Source organism: Lolium perenne, chromosome 4 (genome assembly GCF_019359855.2).
Source record: "Lolium perenne isolate Kyuss_39 chromosome 4, Kyuss_2.0, whole genome shotgun sequence".
NCBI classification, from domain to species: domain Eukaryota; kingdom Viridiplantae; phylum Streptophyta; class Magnoliopsida; order Poales; family Poaceae; genus Lolium; species Lolium perenne.
In genome coordinates this window covers 39,649,562-39,665,997 of record NC_067247.2, presented here as the reverse complement: position 1 = coordinate 39,665,997, position 16,436 = coordinate 39,649,562, and the positions used below count along the sequence as shown (strand labels likewise).

General features: G+C 42.8%; 1 protein-coding gene across 1 annotated transcript; it reads right to left on the bottom strand.

The window, feature by feature from the left end:
* Nucleotides 1–14,989: 14,989 nt before the first annotated feature.
* Nucleotides 14,990–15,581, bottom strand: LOC139838907 (uncharacterized). Its single transcript, XM_071828927.1, has 2 exons — nt 15,457–15,581; nt 14,990–15,353 (listed from the first exon to the last, which is right to left on the bottom strand). Exons 1-2 carry the CDS (start codon nt 15,579–15,581, stop codon nt 14,990–14,992), a joined length of 489 nt encoding a protein of 162 aa, XP_071685028.1.
* Between the last annotated feature and the right edge of the window lie 855 nt (nt 15,582–16,436).

Sequence of the window (16,436 nt, the reverse complement as noted above, 5' to 3'; positions counted from 1 at the left end):
GGGTGAGCCTATGCAACGATATAATGTAAGTATGTGCTTAGTACTTGTGACTATCTCATATCGACAATGCTTAATACATGTTTGCATAGTTCATCGTTTAACTCTTTTTGCATTATTATCAGAATGCAGTTGTGATGAAGCAATCTTCATCAGAAGAGAGGCCCACAAAAAGTTCTGATCTTTCTTCTGATGCATCCTCTCATAGCCGTCAACCTAGACCATTCCTTTCAACAAACAGTAAATATCTCAAGGCTGTACTTTATAAAAGACATGGTATTGTTGCTTTAAGATCTGTAGCTGATATGTTGACCAAGAGTACACAAGATTCAATCAAGGCGATTGCCAAATGTCAACGTGTTATTGATGATGCTAATAGAAGTCTTCAATGATTCTATGTAATTTTTTTATTTGGGCACATTAATTGCCTTGTAATTTTCCTAGTTATTTTATTTGTGTATGTAATTGTGTGTATCATTGATATCAGATTGTAGGCTCATGAAATTTAATGCAATTTGACTAGTCAAACAACCAGGGCCCTACAACAGATTGGGCCGGCCTATTTACAGTAGTGTGGGACCCACTTTCATTTTGGGCCGGCTCACTTACTTATTGGGCCGCCCCGTTAACACGATAGTGGGCCCACCTGCTTATTGGGCCGGCCCACTATCTTGTTGGGCTGGCCCACTTGCTACATGGTGGACCCCACATACTAAATGGGCCGGCCCTTTAACAGGCAAGTGGGACCCACCTGTGTTTTTGGCTCGGCCCACCATCTTGTTGGGCCGACCCACTTGCTATATGGTGGACCCTGATGACCCACAAGTATAGGGGGTGTATCGTAGTATCTTCGATAAGTAAGAATGTCGATCCCAACGAGGAGCAGAAGGTGTTGACAAGCAGTTTCGATGAAGGATTCACTGTAAATGCTCACAGACTAGTACTCAGGGGGTTTTGATGTAGCAGTTGAATAAAGTACGAGTAAATAAAGTGCGAGAGTAACAATTGCAGCGAGTGGCCCAATCCTTTTTAGCACAAAGGACAAGCCGGTTTGATTACTTATAATGACCAAGCGTTCTCGAGGACACACGGGATTTTAGTCTAGTGCTTTCGCTACATATGGTTAATTAATCTTCATTGTTTTGATAAGTGTTGTGTGGGTGAACCTATGCTAATGTACCACCCTTCCTAGGACTAATACATACTTGTGATTATACCCCTTGCAAGCATCCGCAACTACAAGAAAGTAATTAAGAATAAATCTAACCACAGCCTTAAACTCTGAGATCCTGCTATCCCTCCTGCATCGATATACCAACGGGGGTTTAGGTTTCTGTCACTCCGGCAACCCCGCAATTGGCAAACGAGTACAAGATGCATTCCCCTAGGCCCATAAAGGTGAAGTGTCATGTAGTCGACATTCACATGACACCACTAGAAGAATAACACCACAACTTAAATATCATAACATTGAATATTACTCAACCATGTTTCACTACTAACATTTATACTTCACCCATGTCCTCAAGAACTAAACGAACTACTCACGAGACATCATATGGAACATGATCAGAGGTGATATGATGATGAATAACAATCTGAACATAAACCTTGATTCAATGGTTTCACTCAATAGCATCAACAACAAGTAGAAATCGATACCGGGAGAGTTTCCCCTATCAAACAATCAAGATCAAACCCAAATTGCTACGGCGGTGACGATGTCCAGCGGTGGAGACGGCGGTGATGATGGTGGAGATGATGATGATGGTGATGGAGATGATGTCCAGCTCGATGACGGTGACGATGGTGTCGATTTCCCCCTCCCGGAGGGAATTTCCCCGGCGGATCTCAGCCCGCCGGAGAGCTCTTTTCTCTCTGGTGTTCTCCGCCCCGCAGAGGCGGCTGTAACTCTTCGCGAGGTACCCTCTGTGGCTTAGGTCTTCGGGACGAAGGATTTCGCGAAGAAAAGGAGGCGAAAGGGGCTGTGGGGCCCCCTCACCACCAGGTGGCGCGGCTAGGCCATGGGCCACGCCGCCCTATGGTCTGGGCCCACCTTGGGTCCAGCTGGCTCCCCCTTCTGGCTTCCTTCGTCATCTGGGAAAATAGGATTTTTGGTATAATTTCCTTCCACAGTTGATCTTCCGAAATATTGCGTTCTGACGGTGCTTTTTCCAGCAGAATCCTGGCTCCGGTGCTTGATCCTCCAATAATGATGAAATATGCAAAATAGATGAAATAACATAAGTATTGTGTCCAAATATGAAATATATCAATGAATAACAGCAAATTATGATATAAAATAGTGATGCAAATTGGACGTATCAACTCCCCCCAAGCTTAGACTTCGCTTGTCCCCAAGCGAAACTGAACTCAGTAAACAGGACCACATGTTTATGGAGTGAAGAGTCGATAAATAAAATACGGACAAGAAGCATCATATTCATTCACACAAGACATTCTAGTAAACAACTTCCTCATATAACTCAACTTGAAACAAGTATAAGTTAATCACAAATAAAGGTGCATAAGAAATCATAGTTGGTGATGGCAAACTTCGTTCTTGGTCAGAGAACAATTAACAGGTTATACTTATCTATTGAGCAATGCTCTCATGTTAAAGTTTATATTGCACAACTTGCATACTCAATCATAATAGTCTCCTCATAATCATTGATAACTTGCAAAGCTATATTCATTCAGATAAAACTTATACTAAACAAGGAAGAATAAAAGACATGATAAAGCAAATCATAATATAATGGTTTGATCACAACTACTCAAATGCTTGCTTGAGATGGAGGGAAATAGGTTTACTGACTCAACATAAAGTAAAAGACAGGCCCTTCGCAGAGGGAAGCAGGGATTAAATCATGTGCTAGAGCTTTTTTTCAGTTTTGAAATCATATAAAGAGAATAAAAGTAGTATTTTGAGAGGTGTTTGTTGTTGTCAACGACTGGTAGCGGGTACTCTAACCCCCTTGCCAGACAACCTTCAAAGAGCGGCTCCCATTTTATTTTTATTTTGTGTGGCACTCCTTCCAACCTTTCTTTCACAAACCATGGCTAACCGAATCCTCGGGTGCCTGCCAACAATCTCATACCATGAAGGAGTGCCTTTTTATTTTAGTTTTATTATGATGACACTCCCCCCAACCTTTGCTTACACAAGCCATTGCTAACCGAATCCTTCGGGTGCCGTCCATCAATCACATACCATGGAGGAGTGTCTATTTAGGTTAATTAATTTGGGACTGGGAATCCCATTGCCAGCTCTTTTTGCAAAATTATTGGATAAGCGGATGAAGCCACTAGTCCATTGGTGAAAGTTGCCCAACAAGATTGAAAGATAAAACACCACATACTTCCTCATGAGCTATAAAACATTGACACAAATAAGAAATAGTAAATTTTGAATTGTTTAAAGGTAGCACATGAAGTATTTACTTGGAATGGCAGAAAATACCATGTAGTAGGTAGATATGGTGGACACAAATGGCATAGGTTTGGGTTAAGGTTTGGATGCACGAGAAGTATTCCCTCTCAGTACAGGTCTTTGGCTAGCAAGGTTAATTAGCAAGCATAAGAGTTGAAGGAAACAAACAAATATACATGTGATAGAAACAATCATGCATCTTCCTTGTAAGCACAAACAATTTTAACTTCAGAATAACAAGCTATGAGCTAACAAGAAAGAAAGACAATGAAACATCTACATGTATTTCTCTTTTTTACTTAAACCTCAAAGTGTTGTTGCTATTGACCAATGCTAAGTTTGCCAAAACCAAATAGATTTATTCAATGCTCCCAAAGTGATACCAATACTAACAACAAGGTAAATCATATAATAGAGATTGCAAACTAAAATAAGATGTGCAATATGTAAATGATAAGACTTCTCATTAATATTCCATAACGATAACTCACACCAAGGGATACATAGATAACCAACTAAAGGAGAGATACTTCCAAACTACAACCCATCTTATATGATAACTTCCCTACTCATGATATGACACTACTTGACAATAAAAAGTAAAAGATAGTGATGATGTGATACCGTGGCACTCCCCCAAGCTTGGAACAAACCAAGGGGATGCCAATACCGACGATGAATTACTCCTTCGGCGATGGTGGTGATGAATTCCCGTCATCAGACTTCCAAGGAAGAGGCTCTCCATCAAGAAACGACATCTTGGTCTCGGGAATCCTGAAACTAGCAGCATGGCTTATGTATTTAAACATGTTTTCATACTCACAGTTCTGATTCTGAACATCATAGAGTTGAGCTTGGAGTTTGTTGGTGGTGTCGTGAAGTGAGAGGATGTCGCCCCATAGCTTTGCAGTTTCCTTCTCGTGCTCAGCAATGAGTTCAGACACAATCTTGTGGAAGATATCCACCTCACGCTCAGCCATCTTCTTGTATTTGAAGACCTCTTGTTCTAGCTTCTCCATCCTGTCTTCCAAGCTTCCTTCTCCTTTAGGACCCTGGACATCCTTGATCTGCAATTCTCCCTCGACGAGCGTCAACTCCTTGGGGTGCATCCTCAGCTCCTCCATGTACAAGTTGTCAACATCCTTGCAGGAGCTGTCCTTCGGAGTTTCCGACGAAGACATGATGGCTCTAGATCCGAAGCAAACCCTGGCAGAAACAGCTCGAAACAAAAACACGTCGAGAAAACGATATACGGACCTCCAGGGGTCCGGGGGATTATATAGCAAAAAATTTCACGACAAAAGGAAAGTACCAGGTCGAACCAGAGTCGGAAAGGGGCGACGAGGCGGCCAACTCATAGGGCGGCGCGGCCTAGCTGGGGCCCGCGCCGGCCTATGGTGGCACGCCCTCGTGCATCTTTTCCACTCGTTTCGATCTCGTAATTTTTCATATTTTCCAAAAACAGCAAAAATATTGTTCGGAAAGTAAATTGCGAACTTTTCATTACCAGTACTGTTACCTATTCAAAGTCGAGTTCTGGCGGACTGTCAATTTGTCCTTTGATGAAACCCTCCGGTGTTTCCACTTGAATAATATCAACATCAACATTATAGGAATCACCTGAGATATAATGCTTGAGTCTTTGTCCATTCACCACTTGTGTGGCATTCCCTTGGAGAGAGCTAATTTTAATTGCTCCTGAACGATACACCTCCTCGACAACATATGGTCCTTCCCATTTCGAGAGTAATTTCCCTGCAAAGAATCTGAGACGAGACCGATACAATAGGACTTTATCCCCAATATTAAATTCTCTTTTGATAATCCTTCTATCATGCCATTTCTTAACTTTCTCTTTAAAGAGTTTAGCATTTTCATAAGCTTCACTTCTCCATTCATCAAGAGAACTCAATTGCAACAACCTCTTATTACCGGCAAGTTTAGGATCTTTATTTAATTCTCTAACAGCCCAATAAGCTTTGTGCTCTAGTTCTAAAGGTAAATGACAAGCTTTCCCATAAACCATTTTATAAGGTGACATTCCCATGGGATTTTTATAAGCAGTTCTATAAGCCCATAGTGCATCCTTCAATTTACTAGCCCAATTCTTTCTAGTTTTATTAACAGTCTTTTGCAAGATAGATTTAATCTCTCTATTTGATAATTCTACTTGCCCACTAGTTTGAGGATGATAAGCGGAAGCAATTCTATGATTAATACCATATTTAGCAAGAGTTTTTCTAAAACTACCATGAATAAAATGAGAACCTCCATCAGTCATAATATATCTAGGAACTCCAAATCTAGGAAAAATAATATCTAAAAGCATTCTTAAAGAGGTCTCACCATCAGCACTTTTTGTAGGTATGGCTTCCACCCATTTAGTAACATAATCAACAGCAACAAGTATATGAGTGTTACCTTCTGAAGAGGGAAAAGGTCCCATGAAGTCAAATCCCCAACAATCGAACGGTTCAATAACAAGAGTATAATTCATAGGCATTTCATTGCGTCTGGAGATATTACCAACCCTTTGGCATTCATCACAAGATAAAATAAACTTCCTTGCATCTTTGAAGAGAGTTGGCCAATAAAAACCTGATTATAGAACCTTTTGCGCGGTTCTTTCTCCGGCGTGATGTCCTCCATAAGCACTACCATGACATTTACTCAATATCTCTTGTTGTTCATACTCGGGGACACATCTTCGCAGAATACCATCCACTCCTTCTTTATATAAGTGTGGGTCATCCCAGAAATAATGCCTCAAGTCATAAAAGAATTTCCTCCTTTGCTGAGCTGAAAAGGTTGGAGGCAAATACTTGGAAACAATAAAGTTAGCATAATCAGCATACCAAGGACTGTCTCGCGAACTCACCTTTATTGCAGCCAATTGTTCATTTGGAAAACTATCATTAACAGGAACAGGATCATAAGCAATATTTTCCAATCTAGACAAATTATCAGCAACAGGATTATCAGCACCTTTCCTATCTACAATATGTAAATCAAATTCTTGCAACAGAAGTACCCATCTAATAAGCCTTGGCTTAGCATCTTTCTTTTGCATAAGGTATCTGATTGCAGCATGATCAGTATGTATAGTAACTTTTGAATCAACAATATAGGATCTAAACTTATCACAAGCAAAAACTATGGCTAACAATTCCTTTTCAGTAGTAGCATAATTTCTTTGAGCAGCATCAAGAGTTTTACTAGCATAATGAATAACATTCAATTTTTTATTTACCCGCCGTCCAAGAACAGCGCCTACAGCAAAATCACTAGCATCACACATAATTTCAAATGGTAAATTCCAATCAGGAGGTTCAACTATAGGAGCGGTTGTTAAGGCTTTCTTTAGAGTTTCAAAAGCTTACTTACAATCATCATCAAAAACAAAAGGTACATCTTTTTGAAGAAGATTAGTAAGAGGCTTTGAAATCTTGGAGAAATCTTTAATAAACCTCCTATAAAACCCAGCATGACCAAGAACACTACAAATACCTTTAACATCCCTAGGATAGGGCATCTTCTCAATTGCTTCAACTTTAGCTCTATCAACTTCAATACCTCTCTCGGAAATTTTATGTCCCAATACAATTCCTTCATTAACCATAAAGTGGCATTTCTCCCAATTAAGAACAAGGTTAATTTCTTCACATCTCTGCAAAACTTTATCAAGGTTCCGCAAGCAATTATCAAAAGAATTCCCATAGACAGAAAAATCATCCATGAATACCTCTACAATACTCTCGCAAAAACCATGAAAAATAGCAGACATGCATCTTTGAAAAGTAGCAGGAGCATTACATAAACCAAAAGGCATACGTCTATAAGCATAAGTTCCATAGGGACAAGTGAAAGTGGTTTTCTCTTGATCCTTAGTTTTAACAGCAATTTGTGAAAATCCAGAATAACCATCAAGAAAACAAAAATGAGTATTTTTAGATAACCTTTCTAACATTTGATCAATAAAAGGCAAAGGGTAATGATCTTTTTTAGTAACCTTATTAACTTTTCGATAATCAATGCACATTCTATATCCTACAACTACTCTTTGAGGTATGAGCTCATCATTATCATTAGGCACAACAGTCATTCCTCCTTTCTTAGGAACACAATGCACAGGACTAACCCATCTACTATCAGCAATAGGATATATAATACCAGCTTCAAGAAGTCGTAATACCTCATTTCTTACCACATCCTTCATTTTAGGAATTAGACGACGCTGAGGTTCAACAACAGGCTTCGCATCATCTTCCATATTGATGGCGTGTTGGCATATAGAGGGAGAAATCCCCTTCAAATCATCAAGAGTGTAGCCAATAGCACCTCGGTGTTTCTTCAATATTTCCAATAGTCTTTCTTCTTCAAACTCTGTAAGCTTAGAACTAATAATAACAGGATATATTTTCTTATCATCAATATGAGCATATTTAAGATTATCGGGCAGAGGTTTTAAATCAAAGACAGGATCTTCCTTTGGTGGCGGTGTTGTACCCAGATCTTCCACCGGTAAATCATGCTTAAGAATAGGTTGGCGGAGAAAAATTTCCTCAAGCTCATCTCTTTCCTTCCAAAAAACTTCACTCTCGCTATTCTCCAAATGTTGCTGCAAAGGATTATTAGGAACAAGAACAATAGATGCACACTGTTCCATTTTAAAATCATTATTAGGCAAATCAGCTTTATAAGGAGTTTTGGTAAATTTAGAGAAGTTAAACTCATATGATTCACCAGCAAATTTAGTCAAAAATTTCTCTTTCTTGCAATCTATAATAGCTCCACAAGTATTTAGAAAAGGTCTACCAAAAATAATAGGACAATATTCACTAGCGGCAGAACCAAGTACCAAAAAGTCAGCAGGATATTTAATCTTACCACATAGAACTTCCACATCTCGAACAATACCAATTGGAGAAATAGTTTCTCTATTAGCCAGCTGAATAACCACATCAATATCTTCAAGTTCACAAGAATCAATTTCGTGCATAATCTCCGTGTAAAGCTCATAAGGAATAGCACTAATACTTGCACCAATATCACATAAACCATAATAGCAATGATCACCAATTCTAACAGATAGCATAGGAACACTAGCTTGCTTGGGTTTATTAGGATGTGAAACAATATTAGAAGCATCTTCACCGAAAATAATATGACCTTCCTCCAAATTTTCAGTCACAAGATCTTTAACTATTGCAACAGCAGGTTCAACTTTTATTTGTTCTTCAGGTTCTATAGGTTTCTTTTCACTTTTATGAACCGCACTATTTATAACAGAGTACTCCTTCATTTTAGCAGGGAAAGGAGTTTTTTCAATATAAGCTTCAGGAATAACATGATCAACAGTTTCAACTACAACGCATTTATTAATAGATGAATCTATTTTATCTTTATACGGTTCATGATACTTATCAAAATTCTTCTTAGGCAATTCATAATGAGAGGCAAAAGCTTTATAAAGATTTGCAGCAACTTGAGAATCAAGACCATAAGTAGCACTCATATTACGAAATTTATCAGTATCCATAAAAGCTTCAATGCATTTATAATCATAATTTATACCTGATTCTCTATCTTGTAGATCTTCCCATCCTTCAGTATTTTCCTGGATCCGATTAAGAAGGTCCCTTTTAAACTCTTCCTTATTGCGCGTGAATGATCCAGAACAAGAAGTATCCAGCAAGGTCTTGTCTTCAAAAGAAAGTCTTGCATAGAAATTATCAATAATAACATTACCAGGAAGCTCATGAATGGGGCATTTGAGCATTAAAGACTTCAATCTCCCCCAAGCTTGGGCAATACTCTCTCCATCATGAGGCCAAAAATTATATATGCGATTCCGATCCTTGTGAATTTCACTTGGAGGATAGAACTTAGAATAAAACCGGGGCACAATATCATTTCATTCAAGAGAATCCCCATTATCCAGTAATTTATACCAATGCGCCGCTTTACCAGACAGCGATATAGAGAATAATTTCTTCCTCACTTCATCCATAGCAATACATGCACACTTGAATAAACCGCATAATTCATGTAAGAATAGTAAATGATCTCCAGGGTGGACAGTTCCATCCCCTGTATAACGGTTACCCACTACGCGTTCAATAATCTTCATAGGTATTTTGTATGGTATCTCTTCTTTACCTGGCGCCTCATCCACTACCTTTGCAGTAGTAGAAGATTTCCCAAATAAGCATTCTAAAGGAGATCTCTCCATAATGAATTATGGCAACAGGCAGAAATAAAATCAGCACAAACAGTAGATATTTCCCTTACCAATTCCACTTACCAATAGCGCTTCACTCCCCGGCAACGGCGCCAGAAAATAGTCTTGATGACCCACAAGTATAGGGGGTGTATCGTAGTATCTTCGATAAGTAAGAATGTCGATCCCAACGAGGAGCAGAAGGTGTTGACAAGCAGTTTCGATGAAGGATTCACTGTAAGGATGGCAATTTTACCCACGGGTACGGGTACCCGCGGGTACCGTACCCACATGGGCAGGGTATGGGTACACTTTTATGCCCATGGGTAGTATCCATACCCTGCCCGCTAAGTTATGGGTAGGGCACGGGTATAGCCTCGTACCCGCGGGTATACCCATACCCTGCCCGTTTATTATCAATTTCTTATGTGATACATCAAATTTTGTTGGCTTATGAGTTAAAATATGAGAACGTGCTTTTTATATTTTGTTAATTTTTATGTACTCAACTACCTGTTATTGAGTTGAGATAATTCATTTTTTCAATCAAATTTGTTGTCAAGAAATGTAAAATTGCGAGTGACTTGTATACAATTTGACCTACCCATCGGGTACCCAATGGGTACGGGTACCCGCCGGGTATGGGTATGGGTAAAGTTTTATACCCGCGGGTACAGGTATGGGCGGAAGTTTGTACCCATTGACTATACGGGCATGGGTATGGTATTTCTCTACCCTGCCCATACCCTACCCATTGCCATCCTTAATTCACTGTAAATGCTCACAGACTAGTATTCAGGGGGTTTTGATGTAGCAGTTGAATAAAGTACGAGTAAATAAAGTGCGAGAGTAACAATTGCAGCGAGTGGCCCAATCCTTTTTAGCACAAAGGACAAGCCGGTTTGATTACTTATAATGACCAAGCGTTCTCGAGGACACACGGGATTTTAGTCTAGTGCTTTCGCTACATATGGTTAATTAATCTTCATTGTTTTGATAAGTGTTGTGTGGGTGAACCTATGCTAATGTACCGCCCTTCCTAGGACTAATACATACTTGTGATTATACCCCTTGCAAGCATCCGCAACTACAAGAAAGTAATTAAGAATAAATCTAACCACAACCTTAAACTCTGAGATCCTGCTATCCCTCCTGCATCGATATACCAACGGGGGTTTAGGTTTCTGTCACTCCGGCAACCCCGCAATTGGCAAACAAGTACAAGATGCATTCCCCTAGGCCCATAAAGGTGAAGTGTCATGTAGTCGACATTCACATGACACCACTAGAAGAATAACACCACAACTTAAATATCATAACATTGAATATTACTCAACCATGTTTCACTACTAACATTTAGACTTCACCCATGTCCTCAAGAACTAAACGAACTACTCATGAGACATCATATGGAACATGATCAGAGGTGATATGATGATGAATAACAATCTGAACATAAACCTTGATTCAATGGTTTCACTCAATAGCATCAACAACAAGTAGAAATCGATACCGGGAGAGTTTCCCCTATCAAACAATCAAGATCAAACCCAAATTGCTACGGCGGTGACGATGTACAGCGGTGGAGACGGCGGTGATGATGGTGGAGATGATGATGATGGTGATGGAGATGATGTCCAGCTCGATGACGGTGACGATGGCGTCGATTTCCCCCTCCCGGAGGGAATTTCCCCGGCGGATCTCAGCCCGCCGGAGAGCTCTTTTCTCTCTGGTGTTCTCCGCCCCGCAGAGGCGGCTGTAACTTTTCGCGAGGTACCCTCTGTGGCTTAGGTCTTCGGGACGAAGGATTTCGCGAAGAAAAGGAGGCGAAAGGGGCTGTGGGGCCCCCTCACCACCAGGTGGCGCGGCCAGGCCATGGGCCGCGCCGCCCTATGGTCTGGGCCCACCTTGGGTCCAGCTGGCTCCCCCTTCTGGCTTCCTTCGTCATCTGGGAAAATAGGATTTTTGGTATAATTTTCTTCCACAGTTGATCTTCCGAAATATTGCGTTCTGACGGTGCTTTTTCCAGCAGAATCCTGGCTCCGGTGCTTGATCCTCCAATAATGATGAAATATGCAAAATAGATGAAATAACATAAGTATTGTGTCCAAATATGAAATATATCAATGAATAACAGCAAATTATGATATAAAATAGTGATGCAAATTGGACGTATCAGACCCCACATACTAAATGGGCTGGCCCTTTAACGGGCAAGTGGGACCCACCTATGTTTTTGGCCCGGCCCACTTTCTTGTTGGGCCAGCCCACTGGCTATGTGGTGGACCCCTCATACTAAATGGGCCGGCCCTTTAACAGGAAAGTGGGACCCACCTGTGTTTTTGGCCCGGCCTACTATCTTGTTGCGCCGGCCCACTAGCTATGTGGTGGACCCCATATACTAAATGGGCCGGCCCTTTAACAGGAAAGTGGGACCCACCCGTGTTTTTGGCCCGGCCCACTATCTTGCTGGGCCAGCCCATTTGCTATATGGTGGACCCCACATACTAAATGGGCCGGCCCTTTAACAGGAAAGTGGGACCCACCCGTGTTTTGGGCCCGGCCCACTTTTTTGTTGGGCCAGCCCATTTGATCTATTGTGGACCCCACGTACTAAATGGGCCGGCCCGATAGCTGGAAAGTGGGACACACAGGCTAATTGGGCCGGCCCAATAACTTCTTGGGCCGGCCCACTTGCTTTAAGGTGGACCCCACTTGTAAAATAGGCTGGCCCGATAACAGGAAAGTGGGTCCCACATGTCTTGTGGGCTGGCCTTTTTGCCTGTTGACCGGTCAAACGAGTGCATTCGGCCCGGCCCACATGCTTAGTGGGTCGGCCCATTAATGTTTTGACCAGTCAACCTTAGAGGTTAGGCCCGGCCCACGTAATTAATGATCCAGCCCAGCTATATAGTTGACCGGTCAAACTAAGTCAGCTAGCCCGGCCCACAAACTTAATGGGCCGGCCCGCTTAAGACGTGGCAGGCCTCGTGTGGGCCTACCATCTACCACGGGGTTTCAGCCGGCTAACGCCGTTAACTGACAGTTAACGGCGTCTGCCACGTGGCCGTTATCATGACGTCAGCAGTCAACGGGCTCCCGGAAACACTTCTGCAACGGTCCGATTTTCCGTGGCGGAAGGGCGCCCAAGCGCGACGGACCGAAAAAAACGTGGTAGGACTTTGCCTGGCGCAGTTTGGACAAGAGAACCCATATCGTCGGGTTAGGCCCATAAGCGACGAAAAATACCCCTTAGCGGACGATTTTGGGACGTTGTCTATCAAAACTTTTCTTGTAGTGAACAAATGTTTTCTAGTGCATGGGGTCTAGCTCCGATCTCTGTTGGCAAACATTCACATTATGTAATATTTATTGATGATTTCACAGGTATATATTTGCTTCTGAATCTTTCTGATGTTTATCAAATCTTTATTAATTTCCAAAAACATGTTGAACGCAAATTTGATAGGAAAATTATCACCATGGCAACTGTTTGAGGTGGTGAATACAAAAAATCTCCATGGGTTCTTTCACATCATGTCTCTTGCACTTATGCTCGTCAACAAAATGGTTATGCTAATTTTAAAGGGATTTGTATTTTCGTGCCCTCAAGACCTTAGTTGTACTCAGTTTTCCCTAGCTCCTTAACTTTTCCTCAGTTTTCCCCTCCCTCTAGTTTGAAACACTCACAAGTGCTGGAACGGCCGGTAGCCGTCAGGTCAGAGGCCTTGACCGTTAGTCTGACCGAGTGGGGCTGCACAGGGGCAGATCCTCGCTGACCGTCTCGTGCTGACGGGTAGGGTCAGGAGACACGTCGGAGCAGCCATCCATCTATCGCTGACGTGTGGGCCATTTTATTTCATGATTTTATACGCGATGCTGCCAATGACAAATGGGGCCGCTCTATAGGGCTGCCGCAGCCAATGACCAGTGGGGTCATCTATTTATTTAGAGAAAATCATATATTGCCGCTCTGTGGGGCCTCCGCAGCCAATGACCAGTGGGGTCGTCTATTTTTCAGGAAAAGATATATATTGCCGCTCTGTGGGGCTGCCACAGCCATTGACCAGTGGGGTCGTCTATTTATTTAGAGAAAATCATATATTGCCGCTCTTTGGGGCCTCCGCAGCCAATGACCAGTGGGGTCGTCTATTTATTTAGAGAATATCATAGAGAGAAGCAACAAGTTTGCTAATTAATTTTTCTTAAGCTAGACCCATCAGGTGACTTTTTCGAAGCTTATTCTACAGTGAATTTTATGTTAAACATGGCTGGAACCTAGTGTTGTGTATATCATTAGTCACCGGAGAACCGCTCGCAGCTCGTTCCCCACCCTCGGACGGAGCAGCCATCGACGGCGCCTCGTCGCGCCGCCGGCTCTGTCCCCCGGCGGCGTCGGACAGACTGCGGCGGTGCACGTCAACCATGGCTCCAGCACTTGTTTCGTCTGCACGCATTGTACCCACCGCAGGAAAGTACGCCGCAAGCAGATCCGCCGCCCACTACGACCGGGATTTGTTCCGCACACCAATTGGTAGTATAGCTTGGTAAGACCTCCGCTTCTGCCTCCCCCGCCCCCTAATCGATTCGGTTCCCATAATTTATTGGAGTTTGCAGTTGCGAAATAGTCCTCAATGTCTGGTCGTAGCGGGTACACCGGCGAGGGTGGGGATTCGATCATGTCGTGGCCACGTTCTACTTCTCCTACCTCGTCGGAAGTGCAGGTATCTAGCTTCTGCTCTCTGTACTACCGTTGAATTTGAAGTGCCTCCATGGCCTGTTGGAGTGATTTCAGTTGTTATTTTTTCCATTATTGTTACAGTTAGCCAGGCAAGCTGATGATCCATGGTACATTGCATACCAAGATGAATCAACCCAGTGGTGTAGCAAGAGGATGGATTTGGAGGAGAAGGTGGCCAATTTAGGTGATTAATTGGCCCGTAAAAACCTGATGATATTCGAGCTGAAGCGTACTGTGGAGGAAGAAAAGAAAAATTCAGAGCTTATTCGCAAGGAGAAGTTGAGAGTTGAGACACATCTTGTCGTATTTGATCAAGTGGTAGAAAATCTAGAACATGAACTTCAAGTGATGGGAGAGGAGAAAAGTAGATTCATCTGGGCAGTTTTATTAGTTGTCATCCCTGTCCTAGCAGTTATGTGGTTGTGGTAGATGATTTAGATAGTATAGAATTGTTATTCAGTAGATGGCTCTAACCACTGTATTTTGTTGTGGCTCTAACCGATGAGCTACTGCACTGGAACCAAAGCCACCGTACTCTCAGCGCCGCCGAAAGCCAACGCAGATTGTGTAAACCAAGTCCACCAAGGGCCTGGGGCTAGCAAACCTTGTGCCAAGCAACCAAGCAGTGCCCACCTTGTGCATCCTCTATGCCCGCCCAGAGGAACCCCCTTCTCATCCGATCAATTAGCTGCATCACCCAAGGGGCGATGTCTAGGGCGAGGAGTTGGTAGATGACGGAGGCGGTGAGAACCGTCTGAACATAGGCCACACGTCCTTCGCGTGTAAGCAGCCTCGCTTTCCAAAACGGCAGTCGCCTCGCCAGTTTGTCAAGGAAGGGTTGGATTTCCTCCTTTCTCAGAGTGGAAAGGGACAGTGGTAGCCCGAGGTACTTGCATGGGAACTGGCCTAGAGGGCACAGGAGGGCCTGCTCGATGGCATCAATGATGGTGGTGGAACACCTGATGGGGATGGCCGTGCTCTTCGCATAGTTTCACGCCCAAGCCCGACGCCGCCCCAAAACAGTCGAGGATGGCACGGATGGCCTAGAGCTCTGAGGCGCACGGCTGGGCGAACACCACCACATCGTTGGCGTAGAAAGAGACACGGTGCCGGATACCAAACTGTGTTAGGTCCTGTAGCAGGTCGGCTCGCTCCGCAGCGGCCAACATGGCGGAGAGGACATTCATGACGATTGTAAAGGTACATTCAAGCAAGCGGATCCGCCAATAGCCTAGGGCCACGCTCCACAGATGGAGCACACAGGCAAAGAACTCAGGTACTTTTCAGGTACTACAGCACCTTCTAAGTTTTTTTTGTCACATTCATGTTTTGAAAGCTATAAAATAATTTGTGGACGTACTTCCATGAAATAATATGTCCATTGTCCTGCTCATGACAAAACACACATTTACACAACACTATTTAGGGTGTGTTTGGCATCAAAGTTATTTAAAATTATTCTTAGAATATTATCGTTTCTGGAACTAGATTCAAGCATATGAGTTGCAAGTTGAATTGCAATTGAGCTTTTTCAGTTAGAACTGGGGTTGCAAGTGAGATTTTTTTCAGTTACATTTGGGAACACACAACTAAAAAAATGCTTCGGACATTTAGATTTGTTTTGTGATTTCTGCTAGTCACACTACTACAAATAGGGTATATAGTCCCGGTTTGTATGGGGCTTTAGTCCCGGTTGCCCCTCCCCCTCCCCCCCTTTAGTCCCAGTTGTGAGGCAAGCAGGGACTAAAGGGCCTCCGCGTGGTGCGGTCAGGGCGCTCGGGGTGGAGGGCCTTTAGTCTCGGTTCGTAAAACAAACCGAGACTAAAGTCCTCCACGCATCAGACGCTCGGAAGGCCGTTTCTCTGTCGCGGCATAGAAAATGGATGTGTCTCTATCGCGGTAGAGAAAATAGCCGTTTGTCTCTGCCGCAACAGAGATTTAGGGTTGTATGTTTTTTATTCAACTCGACGCTACTGCATACATCATTCAAGAAACTGTTACACAACACCGTCATGAATATAGATATCGTCATGAATACAGTA

Excerpts from the sequence above, each read along its gene's own strand:
- LOC139838907 (XM_071828927.1), bottom strand. The coding sequence starts at position 15,581 with ATGAATGTCCTCTCCGCCATGTTGGCCGCTGCGGAGCGAGCCGACCTG. Across the intron at positions 15,354-15,456 it reads GTGGTGGTGTTCGCCCAGCC|GTGTTCCACCACCATCATTG; the intron begins GTGCGCCTCAGA and ends CATCCCCATCAG.